Source organism: Sus scrofa, chromosome 4, assembly GCF_000003025.6.
Source record: "Sus scrofa isolate TJ Tabasco breed Duroc chromosome 4, Sscrofa11.1, whole genome shotgun sequence".
In the NCBI taxonomy this organism is placed as follows: Eukaryota; Metazoa; Chordata; class Mammalia; order Artiodactyla; family Suidae; genus Sus; species Sus scrofa.
In genome coordinates this window covers 101,128,323-101,154,747 of record NC_010446.5, presented here as the reverse complement: position 1 = coordinate 101,154,747, position 26,425 = coordinate 101,128,323, and the positions used below count along the sequence as shown (strand labels likewise).

The 26,425-nt window shown below is 42.8% G+C and overlaps 1 protein-coding gene across 3 annotated transcripts in view; it reads right to left on the bottom strand.

Moving 5' to 3' along the window:
* The window catches only part of NOTCH2 (notch 2), a 200,827-nt gene continuing 176,801 nt past the window's right edge, over positions 2,400 to 26,425 (bottom strand). For all 3 annotated transcript variants that reach the window (XM_021090691.1, XM_021090690.1, XM_021090689.1), the window contains exons 23-34: positions 22,884 to 23,120; positions 20,370 to 20,482; positions 18,641 to 19,146; positions 16,932 to 17,279; positions 15,923 to 16,065; positions 15,513 to 15,723; positions 14,712 to 14,808; positions 13,066 to 13,234; positions 12,129 to 12,430; positions 11,190 to 11,337; positions 10,437 to 10,534; positions 2,400 to 9,494 (exon numbers count right to left, since the gene is read on the bottom strand). In XM_021090691.1, the coding sequence (XP_020946350.1) occupies positions 8,106 to 9,494; positions 10,437 to 10,534; positions 11,190 to 11,337; positions 12,129 to 12,430; positions 13,066 to 13,234; positions 14,712 to 14,808; positions 15,513 to 15,723; positions 15,923 to 16,065; positions 16,932 to 17,279; positions 18,641 to 19,146; positions 20,370 to 20,482; positions 22,884 to 23,120 (3,761 nt within the window). In that variant the 3' untranslated portion in view covers positions 2,400 to 8,105. The remainder of the gene's footprint in view (positions 9,495 to 10,436; positions 10,535 to 11,189; positions 11,338 to 12,128; positions 12,431 to 13,065; positions 13,235 to 14,711; positions 14,809 to 15,512; positions 15,724 to 15,922; positions 16,066 to 16,931; positions 17,280 to 18,640; positions 19,147 to 20,369; positions 20,483 to 22,883; positions 23,121 to 26,425) is intronic.

Sequence of the window (26,425 nt, the reverse complement as noted above, 5' to 3'; positions counted from 1 at the left end):
TAAATGGCTTTTATTACATTGAGGTTGTTCCCCTCTATGCCCACTCTCTGGAGAGGTTTTATCAGGAATGGGTATTGAATTTTGTCAAAAGCTTTTACTGCATCTATTGAGATGATCATATAGTTTTTATCTTTCAGTTTTTTGATGTGGTGTATCAAACTGATTGATTTGTAGATACTGAAGAATCCTTGCATCCCTGAGATAAATCCTACTTGATCATGGTGTATGATCTTTTTAATGTGTGTTTGTATGCAGTTTGCTAATATTTTGTTAAGGATTTTGGCATCTATGTCCATCAGTGATAAATTGACCTGTAATTTTCTTTTTTTTTGTGGTATCTTTGTCTGATTGCGGTATCAGGGTAATGGTGGCTTCTTATAATGAGCTTGGTTGAACCCATATTGTCATGGATACTTAGACAGATTTGTTTCCACTGAGCCACAGAGGGAACTCTAAGAGTAGCACCTTTTAACTCCAAAAGTTCAAAAGGTATTCTTCCTGTTTTGGAGTGCCAGCATGGTCCTCTATTGATGTCCCTTAGTCAAACCATGAGGAGCACTCCAGTAAGTCAAATAAAGATGGACTCAGTGATGCTTTTTGCTACAGAGAAAATTGCACACTAAGGGGAAATGTGGTTTCTAAGTGTGTGTTAGGAAGGGTTTGTCATGGGATTTGTACTTGTTCTAGGTGTTATTGAGATATGCTAAAATTGAGTATCTTAATGAATTTTATCAGAGTTATAGGCATGATCAGATATATTCATGTTTTTTTGCTTATTTAAAATATTTTTATTGAAGAACACTTGATTTTAAAACTGTGTTAGCTTCAATTGTATAGCAAAGTGATTCAGTTATATTAAGTCAGACAGAGAAGGACAGATATTATATATCGCTTATAAATGGAATCTAAAAAACAGCCTGAAGAATCTAAATACATAACAGAAACAGATATATTCATGAGTTTAACTAGCAGGTAGGAAGAATAGGGAACTAAAGCTTTAATTGATAGAGCAGCAATGAGTTCAAGAGTGAAGATCTTTATTAATATTTGCAATTGGTAATTATTTTAACAGTTATTGCTGTTGGGTAAGTGTGTGTGCATATGCGTGTGTGCCTGTGTGTGTGTTTGCTACTTAAATATGCTCTTCAATTGCATACCCAAATTGTGTTTGGTTTATAAACCTATGAATTAATTTTATATTGTTTTGTTTACTGAATTTCTCATGGTTTAGGGTAGGTTTTTACTAAGCTTTCTTGGGTCGTCCAGGTGTATAGACTTATTAACCTCAGATTAATACTGCCTCTTCCTCCTTTCCAATTTTTACATGTAAAATCTTGCAATAATCACAGTAACAAGATTCTGATGTGACATGATTACTGGTTGGTGTCCATCCTTTGCCAAGTCCACATTCTTAAAACCTTTTCCAGGAGTGAAGGGAAAGTGATGAAGGGAAAGGAGAGAAGGAGAAAGAGACAGAAACATGAGATAATTCCACCACAGAGAGGCTGAAGCTGGGTCCCTACATCCTAGTATTTGTTGGCTTAAATTGTTTGCCATAGGCATAAGAAGCAGGTGATGATTTACACAATGAGGAATTTACAAATCCTAATCTAACTACAGAACCCAGGCTCAACCTCAACACATTTACGCTGAGCCAACCAAGTGACACCAGGTAGTGCCAAATAGCAGTTGGGACCCAGACAAGTATGGATTATCCAGCTGGACTGCTGAAACTCCTACTTGGCAGGCCAACAGCTAGCCTGCCTTGCTCACATAATTTTGCAATTCTGTAGTCCCACAATTTACAACTGAATTTGAAACTGTATTTGCTTCGTGGATCACCAATTGCAAATAACAATGTTATTAAGCATAAAATAATCTCCACACATTAAATTTCTGAAAACAAGTAAATGGAAAAGGAAGGAGGGAGGAAGAAAGGGAGGAGAATGGAATGAGGGGAATATGAGTCTTACCTATATTACCTCATTTTTGGACATTTGAAACAAATACGATAAAATATTAATGTCTGATAATTTTATAACAAAATTATATATTATTGTACATTATAACACTTACAATATTAGATGTTTATACATTTCTGACAGTATTGTAGAAACATTTTACTGAAGTGTAATTCACATTAATAAAATTCATAAATCTTAAGTAAATTTTACATGAGATTTTATTTTGTATACACTCATGAAATCACCACCAAAGTCAAGGTATTTTCAGACTCCAGAAAGATTTTTCTTGCCTCCTTCTCAGACAAGAACCCTTTTCCAGAAGAGTACCCACTATTCAGATCTTTATTTATCAACTGTTTGTTTTTCTGACTTACTGTATTTTTTAGTGTCCAGCCTATTTTGCTCAGCATTATTCAGGGACCCCTCTTCATATTGTTGCATGTTTTTTTTTTTTTTATTTCTGTGTAGTATTCCACAGAACGACAGCACTATCATTTATCCATCCTATTGCTAATGACTTTCTTTGGTTTGGGTGGTCAGAGACAAGGTGGTGAAGAGATACAGTAGTCGATCAGGAAAAGTCAGGATTATCAATATATAATTCTTTTACTTCTTGTAAAAGAATTCTATGTGCCTCTTGTTCTCACATATCAAACTTCAGCAGAAGTTTTTTAGAAATGCAATCATTGGCGAAAAAAAGTTTTGGATAATGCTGTACTTGCGCCCTAGTCTCTTCCTTTCTCCACCAGGATCTCTGCCTCAGGAAGCCGACCTGTACCTAAGGATCAATTCCAACCAACTCTTGTATTTTCAGACCTCCACTTGGATTCAGCAAAGAGGGTCCAGGGTGGAAGTGTGGCAGGGATGAAATCATGGTGTTCATTCCCCGGCTTCCTTCCCCTGGCGGAACCCACAACTCTCCTTGAGCTAATGTGTTCTACAGGACTCCCTCCTTCCAGTTTCTAGTAACCTCTCCCTGCCTTCATCCCTTTGGACCAGGGAGAGCTTATAGCTGCTGATGCTAACTAGGACTTGCTATACCATCCCTTAGTGTTCCCCTACATCTCACACACACTTCACAATTGGTTGTGGTAGTGATGGAAGATAATATAAGAATGTATATATGTGTATGACTGGGTCACTTTGCTGTACAGCAGAAATTGGCACAACATTAAATCAATTATACTTTAATTTAAAAATTTAAAAAATAATTAGTTTTGGTAAATATGCCCTTCTTGAATTATTCTGAGTTTGCCCACACTCTGCAATAGGGACTAGGCTGGTGCAAATGTTTTAAATGCATTTTGTTACAGTCCATTTCAAAGGAAGGAAAAGTTATATTCACTCTCTGTTTCACACCCATTCACACATCTGCAAACACATATACTTCACATGTACCACCTCTCTTCAGGACTTTTGCAAGCAACTGGTTCATATTTCATTTTAAAAATACTGTCACCAAATGAGGTGAATGACCCAACCATCACACAGCAAGCCTGAGGCAGTGTTAAGTGGGATAACTTGGAAGCAGGCAGTAACAGGCTTGCAGTCTGCCTACTCACGGACAGAGTGCGGACATTGACAGTTCTATTATCAAGTTCTGAGAAAAGAACTCTCCCCCCTCCTTGGGCCTTTTAGCTGCATGACAGGGAAGCCCAGACCGTGGCCTGGTGTCCAAGTCTATTGTTCCAGCTGTGTGATGTGGCAGCCCTTGGCCTCCAGCCCTGCTCTCCCTTCTCGCATGTCATGCCTGGGAAAGACCTGGATAGTCCCTGCAGTTCATGCACTAGTTTTCTATGCTTGCCATTGCAGGGGTAGGATGATAGGCAGATCAGATCCACTGCAGTAGGTTTCCATGGAGCCAGTTGCCACTGCCATTGCCAGAATCTGAAAAACTCTGAGAAGCCAGCCTGCAGAGAACCAGACTTGCATGAGACATTTCTTAGCTCTCAAATGCATTTTCTTTTTACAACATTTAAAAACCCAAGATAAAAGCTCAAATATGTTTTACATAAAATTATAACACTCTCAGGATAACCAATATATGATACCAATTGTTTAAAATGCTATTTATAGCATCAATGTCAAATATTTGTGTTCAGACTTCTCACTGATTGACTTTACAAGTGTATGAATGAACTTGCTACCATATATATGCAAAATAATATTTTATAGCTGTATATTTTAACTCTATACAAAATTTAATGACAAGTAGTATTGGAAACTAATGATTTACTTAACAGCACCATTGCTTTCGTTAGTTATATCCCAGATCTCAACTCTGACTTTAGCAAACACTCTACATTTTCCTTGGGAGGCACTTTATCCTGAGCAGTTGTCCATGTCACCAGTTAGTACACAGAAAGTAACTCGATCTTGTGATGCTTCTTATTTGACAGGAACTTTTTCCTCGAAAGTATTTATTTTCTGCCTGGAAAAAGAAAAAAAGAAGACTAGTGCTAGGCTATGTGGGATTCAGAATGAAAAGAAAATGTTTTCTCTTAGCAAATCATGACATCATGAGGTAAATCACTGCAAGACCAGGGATGCAAGAATGGCAAATAAAAACTGCAGTGCCACTGAGCTTGACATGTAACTTTTTTATTTTGTGATAAAAATGCTTTCTTATAAATTTTGTCTTAACTACTTTTAGAATGACACTTTGAAAATTAAAAACTGTGCATTTTCCTCGCTATGTATATAGTTAGGAATATGCAGTCATTTTATTGGTTATTGGGTTTCTCATACAAACAGATACCATATCACTTTTAAGAGAAATGTACACAAAGAAGCCACAAACAGAAGAAGTACCACAAAGAAGTACCAAACAGTTATGACTGGGAGCCTCAGGGCATATAAACTTGTCCTCTCAAACAGTTATCATACATTCAGTATATTAGTTAAGGCCAAAATCCCTAAACCACCTGCCAACAAAATTACTCCTTTGGTTCTTTTCTATGCAAGAATTATGAACTAGCAAATTTAAGAATAAGATGATATAATGGGCTTGTGCATCACAGCTGATTGCTTACATAAAATCTTTCTCAGTCTCTCTTTCCCTCAAACCTCTCTCTTCCTCACCACTATGTAAGTCAGAAAATGATGCTTAACACAAGACAAATAAAAAAAAAATATATATATCCCCAAAGGCAGACAGAAGTGGAATTAAAGGAAAAATTTATAAAGATAAAACAAAAATGTGGGAGGCACAGAGGGTCACCTGTACCTGACATAAAAGATGTGTTCCATACAAACTTAATCTCCAATTCAGAACCCAGATAAAGGGATTTTTCCATCTTACCTTCTCTCTTACTAGATACTATACAACTCAAGGATTCTTACAATCTAAGTGATTGATAAATGCTTGAAAGGCAGTGTCTTCCTCCTCATCACTGAGGCTCGTTCGTGGTCTCTAATGGAAGCTTTCATATTCACGTCCCCAAACCCAAAGAATCCCAAAGAGGAACAAGCAAGTTAGGCCTGCAGTGTGCTTGCAGATGGAGGCTATAAGGGATGGAGCTCCTGGCCAGAGGCTGACACTTTCAGGAAGAGGGGCTAGAATGGGATGTCAGAAAAGTGTAGAAGTGGTGGGGTGCACAGTGGTCCATGTAGATGGGTTCTCCCGGTCTGTGAATCAACAAATGGGTCCAGGGATAGTCGGTCACCGTTTAGAATGATAAAATAACACACATTACAAAAGGGGCTGGTAGAGTTGCCATGTGAGAGAATAAAATACAGAATGAACAAAAATCTGCTTAAATAGGGAAGAACTAATTATTTTTTAGTTCAACTTGGACAGGACTGAAAAACCCTTCATAGATGTCCATGTTAACGGACACACAGGGTTTCCATGTGAAGCCAGACAAAGCCACACACAGACAAAATAAATCAGGTAAATGGGAGGAAGTGATAAAAACTCCCAGGCAAGGCAGGAATGAAGACCATCATCGAAGCCAACACAGGGCAGGCAGACCACCTACTAACATCTGCAAAATGCTCCCAGCAGAACTAATTTTCCATGTGTCATGACATCATAGCACCAGGCAGAAGGGACCAGTGTGGATAAAGGACCAGTTATTAGCTGACTCTGGAAGAGGAAGAACACTGTTTTTCCCCTATTTCTTTTTTGTTTTGCCTTGTCTTTTTAGGGCCGCACCCATGGCATATGGAGGTTCCTAGGTTAGGGGTCTAATGGAAGCTGTAGCTGTCGGCCTACACCAGAACCACAGCAATGCAGGATCCAAGCCATGTCTGCGACCTACACCACAGCTCATGGCAACACCAGATCCTTAACCCACTGAGTTAGGCCTGGGATCGAACTCGCAACCTCTGGTTCCTAGATTCGTTAACCACTGAGCCACGACGGGAACTCCGTATTTTTCCCCTATCTCAAGTGTTTGCTAGAATGTGTCTTTCCTTGACAGAGGGTCCAGAAAGTTGCCAAGACCACACATACAGGAAGCAGACTCAGGTGAGATGCAATCTCAATCTGAACATGAGGAAGACAAGACATGAGAATGACTGTCATGGTCCATTACCTAGGTGACTGTATGAAAGAAAAATTCCCCTGATAAGTGTCTATACTAGCTGCCCAATAGGGAATCTCATGACTGAAAGGAAAATCAATGGTAGCAAAAGACAGCAAAGGCTACTGCATAGTTCTTCCCTTCCTGGCCTTCTTATAAGGGTGGCTTAGGTCCTAGAAAACTAGGCTGATGTTCTCTTTCCCACACTTGAACATAGAAAACACAGGTGTTTAGTGAGAACTTGTTGAGTGCATCTGCAATTGGACCACAGAGCATGGAGGGAACACAGGCGAAGGGGCCTGGAATCAGAAGGAACATCAGGAAGTAGAGACTATGACCATCTGACAACAGAAAGACAACTGCCACAGGGGCCCTTGAGTGGAGGAAATTTCAGTTCTAAACAGCAAGGGATATCATTTCAGATATTTTCTTCTGTGATGATACATGGAGGGGAAGGCTCAACAGCTAAGACAATCTTCCTCTGCTGGGTGCCTGAGTGAAGCAGGCAGAGGTTCTCAAACCTGGGAACAAATATGTTTCCCACAGGCAATCAATGGAATGCTTGGCAGGGACCTGTTAGTAGGTAACCACTTCCTGCATGAGTTAGCTTATCTCTTCGTCATTCCAACATTCCAAACCTTTTGTTTGTTTGTTTTGTTTTGTTTTTTAAATGGGGTCATATTATTTACTCTGCCAAGAATAAACCTTACACACTTACTAGGCCCCAAAATGGAACAACAACAGATTCTAACTCTTCTTCCTGGGAAGTTTTGTAGGAACCTTGTATGCAGGCAAGAGAATTTAGGTGCAGCCTCTTGAAGGGGCTTCTGGTCCCCTAAATGGGTTCAAAGAAAAATATTTTGCTCCCCTTCTTCTTCTAGGAATGCTATTAAGTAGGAGAATGCACTATGTCCATTTTCTAAAGAAATATACTTGAAAGGTTTCTGCTGAGAACCATAAAAGAAAACCCTGTGAGATTTCTAGGGACACTGGGAAAATAGGAAGGGGAAAGGAGGCTGCAGGTGCTTTCCAGAGCAGGAATGATTAAAAGCACAAAAGTCTTGCCCTATAACATGCAGGTGGGGTTCCAGCCACAGAGAGGTGCAACAATTAAAAGCACCAGGTGAAGTCAAAGACTTTCCAAAGATGAGAAGATGAGATAGTTCCACTTGGGCAGAATTCCAGGGCACAATTCCCAATAGGATTCTACTGCAGAATCTTCTCATGGATATGGCAGAAGCCCCCAGGGCTGAACATGCAGTCCAAGCTGCAAGAATGTCTGAGCTTTGTCAGGCATCCATCTTATTCTTCATATTGAAGAGAGGAAACATGGTCCCAAGTCTTATATTCATCTTGCAATTCCATGACCTTGGGCTTGATGGGCAAGAAATTACAAGGAGCCTTGTCCCTCCCTCTCCAAAACCCTGCAGATACACAGTGAAGCTAATATATATATTGCTTCCTTTGCATCATCTACAAGTTAAGAGCCTCTCCTCGCTCCTGCCTCCAGAAGCTGGTGCCAGAGATTTCTTCATTTCTCTCCCGGATGACCTTCATTTGTTCCTCAGCAGCATTTACAATAAGAGTTCTGACCCTACGCTGGAGGCAGACTCTTTCATGCATAAACCTGCATGTTGCCGCGTGGTGGCTCAGACATGTGTGTCCCAGGTCCCCGCTGACCTCCTCCAGCACCCCCGGGAGTAGGGCTGGTGGTCACATCTGACCAGTCAGAAGCAGAGTGGGGTGATGAACTTGACCACTGGTCAGGAGATTCTGGGGATGGTGTCAGATAGGGATGCTCGCCCTGGAGGTGGCCACTGTGACTGGGCGTTCTCTCAGCAGCATTGGAGGAAGCATAACTATGCTGTGAAGGTGGTGTGGGGTACTTGCCCACAGAGGCTGGAAAGGGATGATAGGCTGGGAGAATGGTCTGAGCAACCTGCCCATCCTGCTGGGGCATCATGCCAGTGGGAAAAGCCATACTGGGCAAACGAGCCATTTCTGGAATCTGATACATAGTGGGCAGATTGCCTGCAACAGCTGGAGGGCAGTTGGATGGAGGCTGGGCAGCCCCAGCCGGTTGGGCAATGCTGCCTTTGGGGATTAGCTGGAAAGTCACAATGGGGGGCAAGGGCTCTCGAGAGGTGGTTAAATGCTTCCCTTCAGGCGGCCTGCTCTGAGGAGTTATGCCAGGGTGGGTGCCCTCAGCTGGAGCCAGGACCATACTAAACATCTCATTGTACTGGGTCTCATTCACCTCCACGCGGTTCATCCAGTCTGCTGGGACAGTGACTGGATGTAGCCTACCCAAGCTCCCGGCACTGCTGCTGCCTGGGGGAACAATGTGGTGGTGGGACAGCAGCTGGCTCACTGAGGGAAGCACAGTGCTGGTCCCATGGGCCAAGGGCTGCATCTCATGAAGGTTAGAGAAGGACAGTGCATGCTGTGCATGGACTGGGGCAGGGGGCGCAGCAGGGGCCAACATAGGGTTGGGTGAGGCCTGTAAGATTCCAGGAGATGTGATCATTGGAGAGGATGTGGTATCAGAAACATAAGTGTGAGGAGATTCTAGGGAATCGACAGGGGAGAGAGTCACTGAGCTCTCAGACAGCTGGCCCTTGTCACTCAGAGACTTCTTCCTCCTATTCCCCTTGGCATCCTTGCCCTCCTTGGCCAGGTTAGGGAGACTAGTGGGCACAGCATTCTTGGCATTGGGCCGTCTAGACTTCTTGCCCATCGGGGTGTGCTTCAGACTGAGAAAAGATCTGTTGGGCCCACAGATGACAGGTGAGAGAGCAGAAGTCAGCACAGTGCCTGGAGGGCTCGGTGTCACATTGTACTCGTCCAAGAGGCGCACGATGTCATGGTGCATGCGGTCCCGAGCCACATCCCGGGGAAGACGATCCATGTGGTCTGTGATGTCCCGATTGGCAAAATGGTCCAACAGGATCTTGGCAGCTTCATAGCTCCCCTCCCGGGCAGCAAGAAACAGAGGTGTCTCTTCCTACAGAAAAGGCCCACAGAGAGCACATTTTAGTAACACTCTTGAGAATACAGATAGCAGTGTTTCTTGACCTTTTTGTTATCATCCCTTTAGACATTTTTTCCTGTCTTCCTGCATGAAATTTTAATTTACACAAATAAAGTGTATATCTACCACAAAACTGAATGAATATCTGTGCTTTATATGTAGAAAGAATAAGATTATTTTACCCCTCCCCAATAACCAATTTTGCCCCACTGAGGGTTTTATCTCAGAGACTTAGTGGGGAATGTGTGAAATAAAGCATGTCCCTGAGCCAGAGGTTCACTTAAAAGAGCACTGAGCCTATCAAACCAGGGTGAACATTAGGAATAACACTTAGAAACAAGAAAGCTAAGGGGGAAGAACATAAAGCATATACAGAACTGGAAAAAAAGAGGGAAAGTAAAAGAAAGAAGAGACAAAACATGAGGGAAAGAGCTAAAATAAGGAAAAAGAGGAAATGAATGCAAGAAGATAAGATGGGCAAGAGAGGTGAAGCATGACAGAAAACTAAGAGAAAGAAACGCAAACAGGATAACATCATGGTGCCCAAGGAGAGGGAAAAAAGAGCAGTAGGGAAACAAACAAGAAGAAAGAAGTCAAAAGGAAGTGAGTATGAACAGAACAAAGATGAGGAAAAAAGGAAACGTCAAAGAAAAGAAAGGTGGCAAAGGCTACACCAAGGTTACTGGCAGTCAGCCTGGTACAGATTGAGTATAACTGAGCAGGCAGAAGGCTCCATCTTGACACATCCCTGGATAAGCCCAATACAAGTCCTCAAGCTCCTTGAACCAAGTTCCCATCCAACCTGCTTCCATCTTTGCCTGTCCTTATCACGAGAGGAGTGATAGGAGAAAAGGGAAGGCCTTATCACCAGAAGCCTTGCTATGCCTGCCCTCCAGCTCAGAGCCCAGACTCTACCTTGTTGTCCTGCATATCTCGGTTGGCCCCGTTTTTTAACAGCAAAAGGGTTGCCTCCACATTATTCACAGCAGCTGCCCAGTGAAGAGCAGATTTTCCTGCAGGGAAAAAAAATTTTTATAAGCAGACAGAGTAGAGGACACGTCCTACTCTCACTATAGAGAAGCACCATGACTTATACAAGGAAACCTTGAACTTTTCAGCAGCAGGATGCTAGTTCTCTCTGGGGACCCACAGAAAAAACCTAAGTATTATCTTCATTTTCCCCTATTCTAGAAATAGTACAGTACAGGCTGCTAGCCTTCAGAAGACTGCTAAGTAAAAGGATGATCTGTCTATGGTGTGATATTATCACATGGCAGAATCTACCCTGTCACACACAGAAGACAATAACCTGTTTATTGATTACATGCCAGAATGTACATTTAGGGTATCTCACAACCTCCACCCCCACAATGAAGTCAGCTCTCTTATCCTCATATCAAAAGTGGGTAGGCCTGCGAACCTATATAGGCAAACCTTCACACACCCGCTTTGAGATCTAAGAACCCTCACTAAAAATCCCTCCCCTGCTTCATCTATGGACCCCCTACTGGCTCAGATCTCTGAGCTCAGTATGGTAAAAGGTAGAATGAATGAATGAATCTTCAGTGGATTCAGGTCTGAGACAGCTCTTTAAGGATTACGTAAGAATTTTCCTCCTAAGAAGCTTGTTTGCAGGTAGGAATCTGAATCCCTGCTTCTCATCCCTACCATGATCATCCACTGCATTCACATCTGCTTGGCAATTGATCAATTCCGCCACCATTCCTTCCACAGCTAGGCGGGCAGCCAGAATCAGGGGTGTAGTACCATCATTCATCCTGGCATCTAGATCAGTTACTCGGTTGCGGATCAATATCTATAATATGAGAAAGTACAGAAGAGAGTCACCTGGATAAAAAAATAATGAAGCTAAAATAAGAAATAAGAGCATCAGAACTGAGGCTACACTGTAAGTTCCTCGAAGGCAGGGAATGTCTTATTATCTTTGTGCCCAAGGTTCTACCATGGTCAATCAATAAATATTTGTTGAATGAATGAAGGAAGGAAGGAATAAGGGGATGAATGAATATACAAAGAAACAGGTGCTCAAGAGACAAGGGCTATGCAAGGTAATGTACTTCTACTTTCTAAAGAAAGAAGTGGGATGTTGGAAAATACCACAACCTCACTTAGAGTGTACAGGTTAAGATGATACAGAGTGCTTCCAACTTCCTCATAAGAGTAAAATTAATAGGGCATCAGGTGTATACTGTGAACTCACGTCAAGAAAACCACCAAGAAGCAGCTGGAAACCCATACAGTCAGATAAATCTAGAGGGAGAAGCTGACACTACTCAGAGGCTTCATAACAGGTATCACTCCCATCTGATCTGTTCATTTGAGAGGTATTTTTGCCACATTAAAAACAAAACAAAACAAAACAGCAATTAACAATCAGAAGACTGCTGTTGGCTCTATCACTACCTAGTTGTATATAGTCAGGCCTCTGGCTGCTTCCCTTTTCTTGCTTTCCCATCCAGCAAGCATGATCCTATCTTCTGCCTTATTCTCTCAAAGAATTATTGAACAAATGCAATGGGATATCAAATGCCTTAATAAAGGTAAATTAGAGCTCCATAAGGAACCAACCCTTCGCATGTTCTTTACCTGGAAGACACCCTGGGCATCAGCGGCCACTGCGGCATGGAGAGGGCAGCGGCCCATGTTGTCCTGGGCATTGGCATCTGCACCTGCATCCAGGAGACGTTTGGCAGCATCAGCCCTCGAGTAGCGGGCTGCAAGGTGCAGGGCCATCTCACCAGTCCGGTCTGTCTGAGCCTGGAGGCTAGCACCCTGGTAGACCAAGTCTGTGATGATGTTGGCAGAAGAGTCCTCTGCATCTTCATCTTCATCACTCATATCTGAGCTGCCTCCTCGGAGAGAAGCCAGCATCAGTGGGGTGCACCCATCTAGAGGAAAAGAAAATTCCACAAGTATTCAAAGAAGAGGAGGACATTAATGTTCAATTAACCCTATTGTTGGAACAGTTTGAGTAAAATTATTCTTTTGAAAAAACCTCTGTGCTTCTCATGGTGACCGGCAATTAGTTTTACATTTGCCACTGACTTTTCCTTCATAAGTCAGTGGCAAATGTGATAGCTCCTTGATGTAAAGGGGAGCTATCCTCTGAGTTAAATAAGCTTTTCTGTTCAAGTTTCTAAGTGCTATGCTATTTTAAATTGGACATTTAAAAAATATCCACTATGAATAAACTATAGGCACTAAGTTATGAACTAAACTAATTCCCAATCCCTCTGTTTTGGGATATTATTTTTCTGTCCTACTGAAGTCTGTCCCATGTAATCAGCCTATTTGTTGTCCAGCCAGCTGTAGTTGAAGCAATATGAAATCCTTCCCTCTCTTCTCATATACATTCGTAATTTCTGCAAGCCTGTGTTCTTTAAGCATTCATTTCCTCAAGGTGATTTTTAGTCTGTGAAGTCAGAAGGGAGTACATCACCAAGTGAGGCAAACACAGGGGAAATGAGGTGGAACCAAGGGCAGGCACGCTGGAGAGAAGAAGGGAGGGCTTGCAGGTGCTGACCTGGGCCGCGGACATTCACATCCAGCACATCCACCTCCTGCTCTGCCTGCGGAGGAGTGAGAGCCAACGACGGTGTCCTGCGGATATCTGCAGCTTCAAGGTGCTGCTGCGTCCATGGTCGCCGATCAATGGGATCATCTTCTTCTGAGAGTAAAGCCTCATCTTCAGCCTGAAAGAAGAGAACTCTCCCTACCAATGTGGCCCACCCCCAGGAACTGCAGACAAGACTCTGGAGCTAGCCCAGAGTCTCCCACCACTTGAAATCTCCCACCCAGTTTTCTCTCTCCTCCCACCTAACCATCTACATCATTATCCACTTTGGCTTCCCGCTGCTCTTGTCATGTGGTTCCAGTTCCCCTCTTGTGCATCATCTGTACAACTCTTTTAACCTCCCCATTCCACACTCCCCATCCCACACTCTAGGCTTTGGCTTCAAAATGTCACTTCTATTACCTACCTAACATGCCATCTATAGATCCCCAAAGCACCGTTTTCCTGCTACTCAGCTCTTTCCTGTGTTGTTCCCTCAGGCTGCCATCATCTCTCCCAATTTTCTGTTTGACTAACTCTTACCTACCCTTTAAAGAGAAAGTAGACTTTACTTCCTCTTGTTGGTCCTAAAGAGCACGCTCTGCTCCCTCTACTGAACTGACCGTGTGTTAAGAACTCACGCGGCACTATATGCAGTCCCCACTGCTATCTGCAAGATCCTCAGAACAGGGAACAAGACTTGAGCAAGGATGCCTCCTGCACCCTGCACTCAACCCAGTGTCCAGCATAGAGCAAGCACTCAGGAAGTATTTGTTGAATAATTACTAGTATAATTTTAAAATCAGCAGCCCCTTATTGAATATATAGTATATGACAGAAAACAAGTAAGGCAATTTACATGCATCACTGTATTTAAGCCTCACAACAATTCATAAAGGAAAGAATTAGTATTATTATTATCCCTATCTTACAGACAAGGATAATAAGTACAAAGAGGTTAAGCAATGTACCAAGCTACTAAGTGCCAGTTTTGGACTTGAGTGCAGCTCTGAACGTAGCTTAAGCAAAGCTCTTAACCATTATGGTGTACTGCATACCCGTACTCCTCAAGCCGATTTAGAATATTCATGGGATTCATGCATATCCCAGCCCTGTATATCTATGGGTAAATGGTTTCCTTTTTCATGTCAGACTCGGCCCACCATACCCTTACAAACCATATAGAAATATGGCTTCAGTTTCTAGAGTTCAAGATGCGAAGCCTCTCAACTCAGTGGTCATTGGCTTTCTTCCACTGAGTAATTCCACTTTCTCTTCCAGAAGAGGTGGCCAGAGAGGGTACAGGAGAGATCTAGCCATGAAGAAAATGGCTATTTATACTCTACTGTCCTTATTCAAGTACCATCAACATGACACTCGAGAAAGGAAGCACGTTTATTATTTTTAAAGAGTTCTTTTGAAAAAACTTACATGGGTAACACAAGGCCAGCAATGACATAAAGATTCCTGCCTTTTGAGACAACCTAGACTAGCCATTGCTTGGGTAATGTGTAAAGACTGCCACCCTTGTTGCCTCATCTGTGACACTCTAGATACCAAAGGACAGAAATATGAAATGTGAACAGATAATGGTGGTTCTACTACGGCCAGCTTACCTTGGCTTTCTTTGGCTGGGGCCCCTCATCATCGACCCAGTGTTCACTTGTTCCAGAACCAATTAGGTTCGCCTCAGAGACTTGCACTGAGAGATTTCTGATATGACAGAATTATGAAGGTGTGAAAGAAGAGCAAAGGTTACATCATAAGCTAACATGGAAGTTTTCGATACTTTTTCTACCATGACACCCTCATGGCTGTACTCAGACTTTCAGGGGTCTTGGTCCAGGAATAATGGGAAATACTACATCCTGTTGCCTGAGTAAATATCCTTTCCTTTCCCAGTAATCAAGAACTTACAACAAAAGTGTACCTCTTCATAGAAGTTGAGCATCTCTGTGATAATATGTAAAGAACTGAGGAATCCAGACTCTGTTATTTTAGAGACCTTAGTACACCTTCAGAATCATGGTCAAGTGTAATAACATGGCATGATAAGAGCTCAGAATTTTTTTTTTTTTTCTTTTAACAGGAGCATCTGTGGCATATGGAAGTTCCCAGCCTAGGGGTCAAATCAGAACTGCAGTTGCTGACCAATGCCACAGCCACAGCAATACCAGATCTTAGCCACATCTGTGACCTACGCTGCAGCTTGTGGCAACGCTGGATCCTTAACCCATTGAGCAAGGCCAGGGATTGAACCTGCATCCATAGGGACACTATGTCGGGTTCTTAACCCACTAATCTATAATGGGAACCCCCAGAGCTCAGAATTTAAAATCATGATGCAATAAGACCTGCTTCTCCACTTATCCGTGCTTATCATTACTGTAAGTAGTAGCTTGTTGGCAAACACTTACTTCAGTCCTACAGCATCCTGTCCCACTGGCTCACGACGTTTGTGATTGCTGGAGTCACGGCGAAGGGTGAAACCTTCAGGCAACCAGAGGGAGCCATGCTTACGCTTTCTTTTGGCCATAATAACCCCCAGCAGGATAATAAACAGGATAATGACAACAGCAACAGCAAGTAGATAGAGAAGCTGAGTGCGTTTGGGGGTGAGGGATTCACCTAAAAGTGCAGAGAGACAGGGAGAGTGTTGCATAAAACATCAACCTCTCAGTATTACCATTAAATTCCTTTAGAGAACAACTTCAACCTCACTGGCCCTGAGCAATAGAGCTACACATTGAAAACAGTGCCCTTTTCTCTCTGTCCCCAAGAGACACGTTTCTCCCTGTACTTTCCCCTTAATTCCAGTGGTACTTACTGACAACAGACACAAGAGGGTACGACAGGGTCCCCTGGATGGCGTGAGAAGCCAGAAGAGCTGCTGCTGCATCTGTGTTCTTAAAGCACTGGTCTGAATCTTGAACACACTGGCGGTTGTCAATTTCCAGAAATACCTGAGAGCTGTGGGATGCCAAGGGAAAAGAGGGAAAGGGGGAAATGGGGAGAAAAGAGAAGGGTGTCAGTCCAGGAATCTGAGTTAGGGTTTCATGAGCCTTCTTCCTCACCCTCAGCCTCAGGCTCTCCACCCCTGGGATGCACCCTCCAGAAAGAACTTGGAAATTAAGATGTTGTCCGTTTAGATACTAAACATTAATTCTCACTTAGGGGATTGTTTTCACCTTCCTTGGTCTGGCTGAATCTCGGTGTTCTGATTTAGGCAACACAAGAGAAGGGAGAAGATGGGTGAAACTGGTCTTCAGTGCTCTCTTTGTGGGCTTCTTCTATCCCTTCCTACGTCCTCAGTGGTACACAGATTGTCCTAAACATACACCCCCGGCCCTTATTTTTGTTCCTTACTCTCCTTTGTCTCTGCAGCTATACATCAGCTAGCTATAGAGTTGAATTCTGGGAGATATGCAAACAAATAGTGGGATCTGAATGATAGAACAATTGAAGAGCAATGATCACCCTTGTCAAGGAGACGTATAAATTGAAGGGCCTTGAAATGAAGGCCAGGACTGATACAAGGAGTAGTCATTACTAGGATTTAAGGCCACTCTGGCAAATGGCTAGAGATCCGAGCACTTGAGGAGGCCAACCTGACATCCTGCCTCCCACTTGCTCCAACCCACTTTTCTGGATCCCAAGATCAAGGCAAACTTCTAGCATTAAACATAAACACTGGGATCATGGGCTTGTGTTACTTGGTTGGCTAATCTATTTTCCGACCTTTCATTTTTATATGTTTAGTTATGACTTCTTCAGTGTATCAAAGTGCTCAGCTTGATAAAATTAAGCTTTAAGAAGTATAGAAACTGAAAACCTACCCGGCCACTTCCTGTTCTTGATCACCAGGAAGGGACCTGCGTGTCATTTTCTGCTTCTTCATGGCAGCTGACTTCTCCCCGTAGTAGGGGTAGACCATGAGGTCCCCCTGGGAGTCCCGTTTGATACGCAAGTTGGTGTGGAGCAGAGTGCCCAGTGCCCGCAAGAAGCTGCGAGCATCCTGGAGCAGCTGTTCAGGTGGCATCAGTACCACGATAACCAGGGTACCCTCTGCCAGGTTTTCTGGCCGGTCACCAGCACAGTCCAACCCATCCCAGCCACACTCCTCACTGTTGCATCCCTGGTCGCAATGGTTGTCTCGGAAGTGGTCTGCACAGTATTTGTCGTATCTGTGCAGGGGGAGGCAAAGGAAGAGAACAAGCAAAATAAGGGGATCAGGCCAGACTGGAGCTCTATTTGGTTTTCCGCTTGGAACTAATGTGGATTTTCCTACCCACCTTCTATGGCTCAGATTAGATCCCCAATGTCCCTTGAAGCCTTCAGTGACTCTCCTATCCCTGACTTCTTCGAGAATATATATAGTCTACCATCCTCAGTATCAGTGAGAGTGCCATGAATGAGAAATAAAACTGTGCTCACTACATTTATGGGCTCCCAGGCAGCCTGCAATAGTACTAAGTCAGATCTGTAAACACATCTGAAACAAAATATCCACCTGGTTCATGTTTCCTCTATTTTTACATCCATTGCCCCAGGCTTTCAGGAGTAAAACATGACTCTAGAGGGTGCTTCCAGAAACTGGAGAGTAGCCCTGTACCATCAAGAGATGCTATGCAGAGGACCATGCTGATATGGTATATTTCTTGATTGAATTCCAGCTGTGGAAGGCAAGTGGGGAGCAGCATGTCCCACAAAGGATACCAGATCTAATTTGAACCTTTGTACAGCATCTTTCAAACACTGGGAAAAGGAAACTGAATCCCAAAACCTACTGATGCAAAAACCATGTTATTGCCACTCTCATCTCCTCCCCAATCCCATCCTTTGAGAGTTACACCATCTAGTACAACTTGCCACCCCAGCTCAATAAGGAGATCAGGAGTCAGGAGTAGCTGCATGTGCTTGGCAAGTTCTTGAAACTTCCAGGTCCCAGGTCTCAGTGCCCTCACCCGTAGAAGACCATTAACAATGCCTATGCCTCAAAAATCTGTTGCAAATTAACTGAAGTTAAATGAGATGGCTAAATGGAAAGTTATTATGTGAACCACAAAGCTCCCTACAACTGCAACAATGAAGACCAGGAGAGCTACGCTGTCTGATCTAGTTCAAGCTTCCTGAAAAACCTAGATGGGGAAACCCAATCTTAGGGAAAGGAATGGGGTGAACAGAGAGAGGCACAGACCTTTCCATCCATCCTGCAGGCAGGGTACGTGAGAAGCTGCCTGAGAGTGGGGAACACCACTTCCAAAAGCTACTTCCCCCAGAAGGTTATGAGAGCAGCAGACGAGGAAGCAGAGATAGGCAGAGAGAGGGTGGTTGTGCAGTGTGCATTCCTGCACCTCTGTCAGCAAGGGAGAGCACAAGGTCGTGTGCGATGGGACAAGGCTGGCACCAAGAAGAGGGCCCCAGGGCACAGTCTGAAAAGCAGAGGCAGCTTGGCCCGAAGCACTGGAGTGGTTAGGAGCGAGAACAAGAAACCAAGGTGTGTTAGTGACAGTGTTCCTCAGCTCCAAGGACTCTAGACGCTTACTTGCATGTCTTGCTATTTCCCTGGCATTCAAAGTTGTCAAACAGGCACTCGGCTGTGTTGCACAGCTCATCACACTGGTTGTTGATATAGTCCCAGCAGGGAAGTGGGGAGGTGCAGTTGGCCCAGGGGTTCTCCATGGTGAGGGAACAGTCTCCCCCATCCCACTGGCAGGCATGGCTGTTGCAGGCCTCATCGCAGACGCCATCCCGAGCTTTGTCGGCACAATACTGGCTCAGACAGGTGGCAGGAGGGGCGCTGGGGGGTGCTGTGTAGAGTTCACAGTGGCTGCCCCAGAACGGTGGAGAACACTGGCAAGAGTAATACGGAGGCTGGCGCTGAGGGTAGCAGCTACCCCCATGCTGGCAGGGGCTACTGGCACAGCCTGACTCACAGTCCTGGGGGTTGGGGCAGAAGCAGCGGGGTCCCGAGGCTGTGTGCACACACTGTTCCCCTTTCTTGCACTTCACTTGTCCACAGCTGCTCTGGCATCTTGCCCCGGAGAATCCCTGGGGAAATCAGTGGACAAATGAGGATGGCAGGCCAACTCCTGAGGGCATGCCCTGTTTTCCCTCTCAGTCCTTTCTCTGCCGCACGTCTAGGGAGGTAAAGACTATTCATTTGGCTAAGACCTCTCCTTGTAGCCTCCTCGACCAAGTTCTAGGAAGAGACCTTTTCAAGTCAATGCATAGGTCAAGGCTGACAGCTCCATAGGATGAATATAGAATTTTCTCCCTCTAAGAGCTCACCTGTAAAAATGAAGTCCGCAGTTCATGGTAGGATAAAGGTCAGGCAACACCTTGTCTATTATCCTTTCCTAACCATTTAGGTCACTCATATAATGACTTGACAGAGGAAAAAACTCACTTAAGAATATTAGGCATAAAATTTTTTTTCCTATGTCTTTTTTTGTTCTTGAACTTCCTGCTCAGTCCAGGCCAAGATTACTGGACAAGTTTCCTTTTGATCTCTCTCCACACGTTGTCATCTGTTTTAAGGATGTTTTAGCCTCTGGCATTGGCAAAAGTGTTTGCACAAGGTTCAGCTTCCTCCTAGTTGAAGAAGCAGCTCCTGAATAGTCCCTGCCAAGGAATGTGAGCAGAGTGGCATTTCCAACCAACTCTGCCCCATTCTGGGCAGCGAGACTATCCTCCAGCACAAGACTCAGAAGCCAGGACACTAGCCCTGTTTTCAAGGGAACATTCCACTGCCCTTGGTGCTTCTGAAGTTTGAGAATCAGAGATCAGGGAGCTCACCGCTTCTCAGAGTATCTTCACAGTTCTAAGTGGAAAACTGAAACACTGTCTTATAAAGAGACCAACATGGAGAAACACGGCCCCTCTCCCCGAGTTCCTGTCACGGCTCATCGGAAATGAATCTGACTAGTATCCACGAGGACACAGGTTCGATCTCTGGCCTTGCTCAGTGGGTTGTAGATCTAGCCTTGCTGTGGGCTGTGGTGTGGGTCACAGATGTGGCTTGGATCTGGTGTTGCTGTGGCTGTGGCATAGGCCGGTGGCTGTAGCTCTGATTCAACCCCTAGCCTGGGAACCTCCATATGCCAAGGGTGTGGCCTAAAAAGACAAAAAATAAAAAGAAAAGAAACAAGAAATACGCTACCCCACCCTAAGAAAGTTCCCCCCAGAACTCAGAAACACCAGGTTTAATCTCAGCTTTGCCACAGACTATATGGAAGAGAGCATGCTCCTTAAATAGGCAACATGGCACTCACCGGGGGACAACGACAAATGAAACCATCAGGCATGTTGCTGGCCACAGCACAAGTCCCTCCATTCAGGCAGGGCATCTGGGGACACACATCGACGAAAGTTTCACAGTGACGACCTCAGGGCAGAAAATGAAAAGGGATTTTAAAAGGCAGAAGTGGTAACTGCAAGTTACTAAACTGAACACCACTGGGATGTAAGCTAGTCAAAGGATTGGAGAAGGAGCAAGCGTTATAAGAAATCAGTTCTAAGCCTAGGGGAACATGAGAGGATGAAGAAGGCATTCACTGGATCTCAACATGGTTGGCTCATCACTGACTCAGGAAAGTTTGCACATCTGTCTTGGCTACAGTAATGAGCATAAATGGCATATATGCCTGAACTGACTCACAAGACAAGATTGGTACAAAATATGACTCTGATCCCTCCAAAAAAGGGGGAAATTATACCTCAGCTTTTTTCTTTTTTTTAATGTCATTTCAGCTTTCATGAGTCAAAAGAAACATTTAGCAGAAGTGTTCACTGCATTCTGTTAACACTGTCTACTTCATAGGAGAGGCTGCTACAGGCCAATAAAGCTAAGTGGTGATTTGCAGTTTATAGTGAATTTTCATCTGAAATGTCTTTTCAATCATTTTCTAGCCTTTCTGTAACCTGACTGGCAGTGCTTTAAAACACAGCTTAATATTCCCAGAGGTAATCATCCCTAGGCACAGTTCTAAAGCAGAAGGCATCTTGAGCCCACTGTTCCATGACAAATCTAACTGAGAAAATGAACTCATGGGGAGACATGGGGCAATGCTGGGACCTGTTGGCAAAGAGCAGGATTCAGGACCCAACTGGCCATCAGACATTTAGAAGAGCAGTGGCTTTAAAGATGAAATTCAAATAGCAATAATTTTGGCCAACCAGAATTATGAGTTAGGGGTTACAGATGTTTGTCTCTTCAAATCACAGCACCAGACAATAACAAAGAGCAGCCATCCCATGAGCATGGGGCTCAAGGATTGATGGTCCCTTGATATTCATCCCCTCATCCAGCCTCCCACCATAATTGCAATGAATGAGTCAAAGGAATTTGTTTATTCACAAGTGTGGAAAATGTAGAAATACTACTTCCTGGTTGTGGGACCCCAGTTCAAGGTGCTCTCTATTCCTTTCTTTATCTGTTTCCATCTTTCTTTGTAGAGGAAGCCTCAGAGTTAATGAAGGGCACAGGAGCCAGTTCTGCTCCTCTGGCTTCCCAAGCACATTGCGGCCCATGTGAGACCACAGTCAGACTGCCTGTATGCTTTCTGTCCAGCATTGCCTCAAAGGTACAATTACATCATATAATTATATTACGGATTATAACTCTTCGATACTGCACCTAGGCATCTTACATATTCCAAACTCCATCCCATTTTTAATAAGATTCCAAAGTTCTTAAAGGTAACACATCTTTGAAATTGGAAGGAAGGATGTCTGGATATAACAGGCAGAAGGTAGCAGAGTTCAACTTGCCAAATTATTAGTAAATAGACTACTGTAGATGCTTACCTGACTCTCAAAGGATACTCCTACAGCATAAGATTTGGAATGACCCCAGAAGGGCAAGACAGATTTTTGAGTATCTGATGATACTGTCACACTTAGACATAAACAACTACTTTAGTCCTCAAAGTCCCCAAGCTGCCCTTCCAGAAATAATGAGTAAGTGCCTATGATAAAGTCCCTATTCTTAGGCAGGACTTGATCATCTTTATGATTTGTAATGAAAAAAAAAAAAAAAAAAAAAAAAGAAGCTTGAGAAAAAACTGGGAGCACAGCCAAGTCTTAATCTTAGTGCACAGGTCATATTTGTGACACTGAAGTTCTCCTATTCATACTCTCCTCATCAACCTAGTTTTGGTTAAACACACCCAAATTTGGACCTACTCTTTAAGTGTCCTAGAAGACCCTAAGCCTCTTTGGATCCAAGAGATGTGGAAAGGTGGCAGTGGCAGTGACTATCCAATAACTCAAGTCACTGCATGCCAAAGGAGGCAGGGTGACAAAACCAAAGTTAGATATAAGGTTCCTGAAAACAAGAACCTTATTTTGCTCAGCTGAAAAGAGTTCTAGAGAAGGATGGTGGTGGTAGTGGCATAACAGTGTGAATACCCTCAATACCACCGAACTGTACACTTAAAAACGGTAAGGATGGTAAACTTTATGTATATTTTACCTCAATGTAAAAATGTTATTTTGCTCAACTACTCCCAAAATTCCATTTCTTTCTTTATATTTCTGCTACAATATGATATAATCAATGTATAAACAAAAGAGAAAGCATCTCTCAGGAAAAACAAAAAGGAGAGATTGACTGTAACATCCACGGAGCACAAACCTAAGAAAAAACTGGCTCTTGACTTAAGCTGCTCTAGTTTTATACGCCTGAGAAAAGCTTCACTTGGATCTGGGATGTGACCCAAGGCCTCATTTCCTCACTAAAATCCCCCTTGGAGGCAGAGCGGCTGGGAGGCCAGGAAGGGGCTCACCGGTAAAGGCACTGCGGCAGACGCACAGGTAGTCATTGGTCAGCTGGATGCAGTCCAGGCTGCCTTCAGAGCTGCAGGGGTTGGAGAGGCACTCGTTGATGTCCCCCTCACACCGCTCTCCAGCAAAGCCTGGCAAGCAGCGACAACTGTAGCCCCCAATCCTATCCACACACTGGCCACCATTAAGGCAGTGGGGACCCCTGGCACAGTCATCAATGTTCTCTTCACAAAGCAGACCTGGAGGAAGGAGATGAGAGACAGAAAATTAGGACAATCCTTGGAACACTGCTTTCCAGCAAGAGGGAACACCTTTGCTGGCACCTTCACAATCAATCAGGTTACATTTCTGTCTGTGGTGGGACCTTTTACGTTGCAGAGAGCAAAACACACTCTTGATCTAGGACAAGACAAACTGCCATCCTCTTGGTCACCAGCAAGGACCGAGTAAAGGAAAGAACACGCGTAGGGCTTCATGGGCACTCCCCCCATGCAACCCAATGAAGTGGTCCCTTATGGAGTAGCTAGTGCTATTTTTTCTGTTGGAAAGATGAAGAAACAAACTGGAACTCGAGAGATTCAGCAATGTTTCACTGAATTATTCATTTTAATTCAAAATATAGAAACAGTTAAAAGAATATAACAATAAATATATAGATTGCAAATAACTACTGGTGAGAATTGGAAGTAAATTTTGAATGATACAATTGACTTTTTTTCTATAAAGTAAGTGTACTGGATATTAGATTCCAGCACAAATGAACATCTCCTCAGAAAAGAAAATCAATCATGGACTTGGAGAAGAGACTTGTGGTTGCCTGATGGGAGGGGGAGGGAGTGGGAGGGATCGGGAGCTTGGGCTTATCAGTCACAACGTAGAATAGATTTACAAGGAGATCCCGCTGAATAGCATTGAGAACTATGTCTAGATACTCATGTTGCAACAGAAGAAATGGTGGGGGAAAAACTGTAATTGTAATGTATACATGTAAGGATAACCTGACCCCCTTGCTGTACAGTGGGAAAATAAAATTTAAAAAAAAAAAATAAAAAAAAAAATAAAGTAAGTGTACTAATATTTTTATATTGAAAAAAATAGAGGGGAAATATCCTGTTGAGAGCTCAAAGGTTAGTCCATTTAAAACAGAACTCATTTCATGTACCATAGAGGTAAATAAGCCATCAAGTATGAGTATCTATGAATATTTTTGAGAAACAAAAGAAATAAATTACTATTCTAGAAACGATTCATGATTAATTCAAAAAATTACAAAATAAAACAGTTCTGTAGTCTTACCACTTGCATTTGTAGCATACATTAACATAAGCAAGACTATCAGAAACAAAAGAAAAAAAGTAAGAAAAGCCCTCATTTTTCAACAGCAATAGCAGAAGATAAAATATCTAGGAATAATTTAATAAGAAATGTGCTATCCGAAGATTTTAAAATAGTCCTGGAAGGACACAAAAGGAAACCTGAATAATGGAAAGACTGTGATTTAGTTAGGAAGACTCCTCATCATAAAGGCGTCAGTTTTCTTTATACAAATTCGTAAATTTAATGACCCCAATTAAAAATACCAACAGGATTTTAAAATATCTTTAGTTATTTTTAGGCAAGATTTTTAACAGACAATATGATTCTAAAATTATATATAAGAATAAACTATAACCATAGCCCCCAAAATCCTGAAAAAGAAGATCCTTAATATTTAAAGCAGAGAGGTATTGATAAATTAATAGAATAATAGAACGAAAAAAGGAAGTCCAGAAAAATACCCAAATACACATGAGAATTTAGAATTTGATAAAGGTGCCATCCCAAATAATTGTATGACAGATATTCAGCAAACTGTGTTGGGACAAATCAGTAGCCATATGGAAAAAGTGATCCAATACCCGAGCACTAGAAGAAAATATGGGAGAATTCCTTTATAATCTTAGCACGTGGACCGTGTTGCTGACTAGGATTCAAAATCAAGACATCATTTAAAAAAAGACTGATAATTCAACCTGATTAGAAATGATAATCCCTGCATGAAAAAAATCACCATAAAGATAGTTCAAAACCAAAAAATCATATATTTAGACTATATTTACATTTTGTATCAAAGAGAGCTATTCTCCATAAAATATTAAGATAAACAACATAACGGGGAAAAAGGATACACATATGAACAGAGAAACCATGGGGGGAAAAAAACCAAAACCAAATGACTCTTAAATGAGAATGTCTACATTGAGGAGAAATTCGTAGGTATGTTCACACATGCAATCCAGTAATATCAACCAAATCACAAATGCACATATTCTCCAATCCAGCAATGCCATTTCTGAAAATTTATTCTACAAATACACTTGCATATGTGCCAGACAATCCAAATTTCTATCACTAGGGCACTGGTTAAGTAAAATACGGTGTTCCCATAAAAAGAAATTCTGCAGAATAGAAGACATTAAGGAAGTTCTATATTTTGATATAGAAACATTTCCAAGTAGGTTAAAAAAAAAAAACAAGTGCAAAAGACTGCATCTCACAATCTATCTTCAGAGTAAGCAGTAGGTAGATAAAAATATCTTTGTTCTTGGCTTCTACATACATAAATTCTGAAGGATATATCAAAAAAAAAAAAAACCTCTAGAAAGATACACAAAAAACTTTAAAAAGCAGTGGTTACCTGTGTGAGAGAGAACTAGGTATATGCAAAAGGAAAAGGGAAGGAGAATTTTCACTGTGTGCTTTTTCCGTGTGTGTGTATATACGTGTGTGGGGGGGGTGTATAAAATTGTGGACAATATATATATATTACCTACTAACAAACAGGCAAAAATTGCAAAGTAAAAACAAACCAGTACGTGCTCCCACTCAAAGAATATATGGTATTTAGGGATTGCTAGCAAATGAACACAGATGCCTATCCTCCCAACAGAATAGAACCAGCAGTCATGGACACACCTATCAAGTGACAAAGAGGTCACCTCAGCCTGAGGCAGACCTGTTACAGTTAGCCCTTGACCTGAGGAACTGGAGGCAACCTTCAAGTCAAGATCCAAAATTCAGGAGTATAGGAATAAAAGCAGCCATTGTGGTAACTCTCACAGTGAGGTTATGGGACTTGAGAGTCCCCTGGCCAAAGACGTCAAGCTGGGAGAAATAAATACTACTCCACATACCTAGCCAAGCACAACAGAAATGATAACTCAAGTTCCAAGCATGATAAGCTCAAAGAGATCCACACCTCCACACATAATAACCAAATACAGATTCTTGTGTTTGCCTATATTTCCCAGTCTCCCTTGGAGTCAGGCCGAGACCATTTTACAAAATCTGGCCAGTACACTGTGAGCAGCAGTGATGGGTGTCACTTCTAGATCAAGGTATTGAAAGCTGCAGCATGACCCTATAAATCTGTCCCTCCTTCCCTGCTATGGAGGTCTTGGAGGCCAAGTGCTACAAGCCACATCTCTAAAATATAAAGAGAGTTAGCCCAACAAACCCAGACTCTGATCAGAAAAAACCAAACTGCTGCATTAAGCCACTGAGA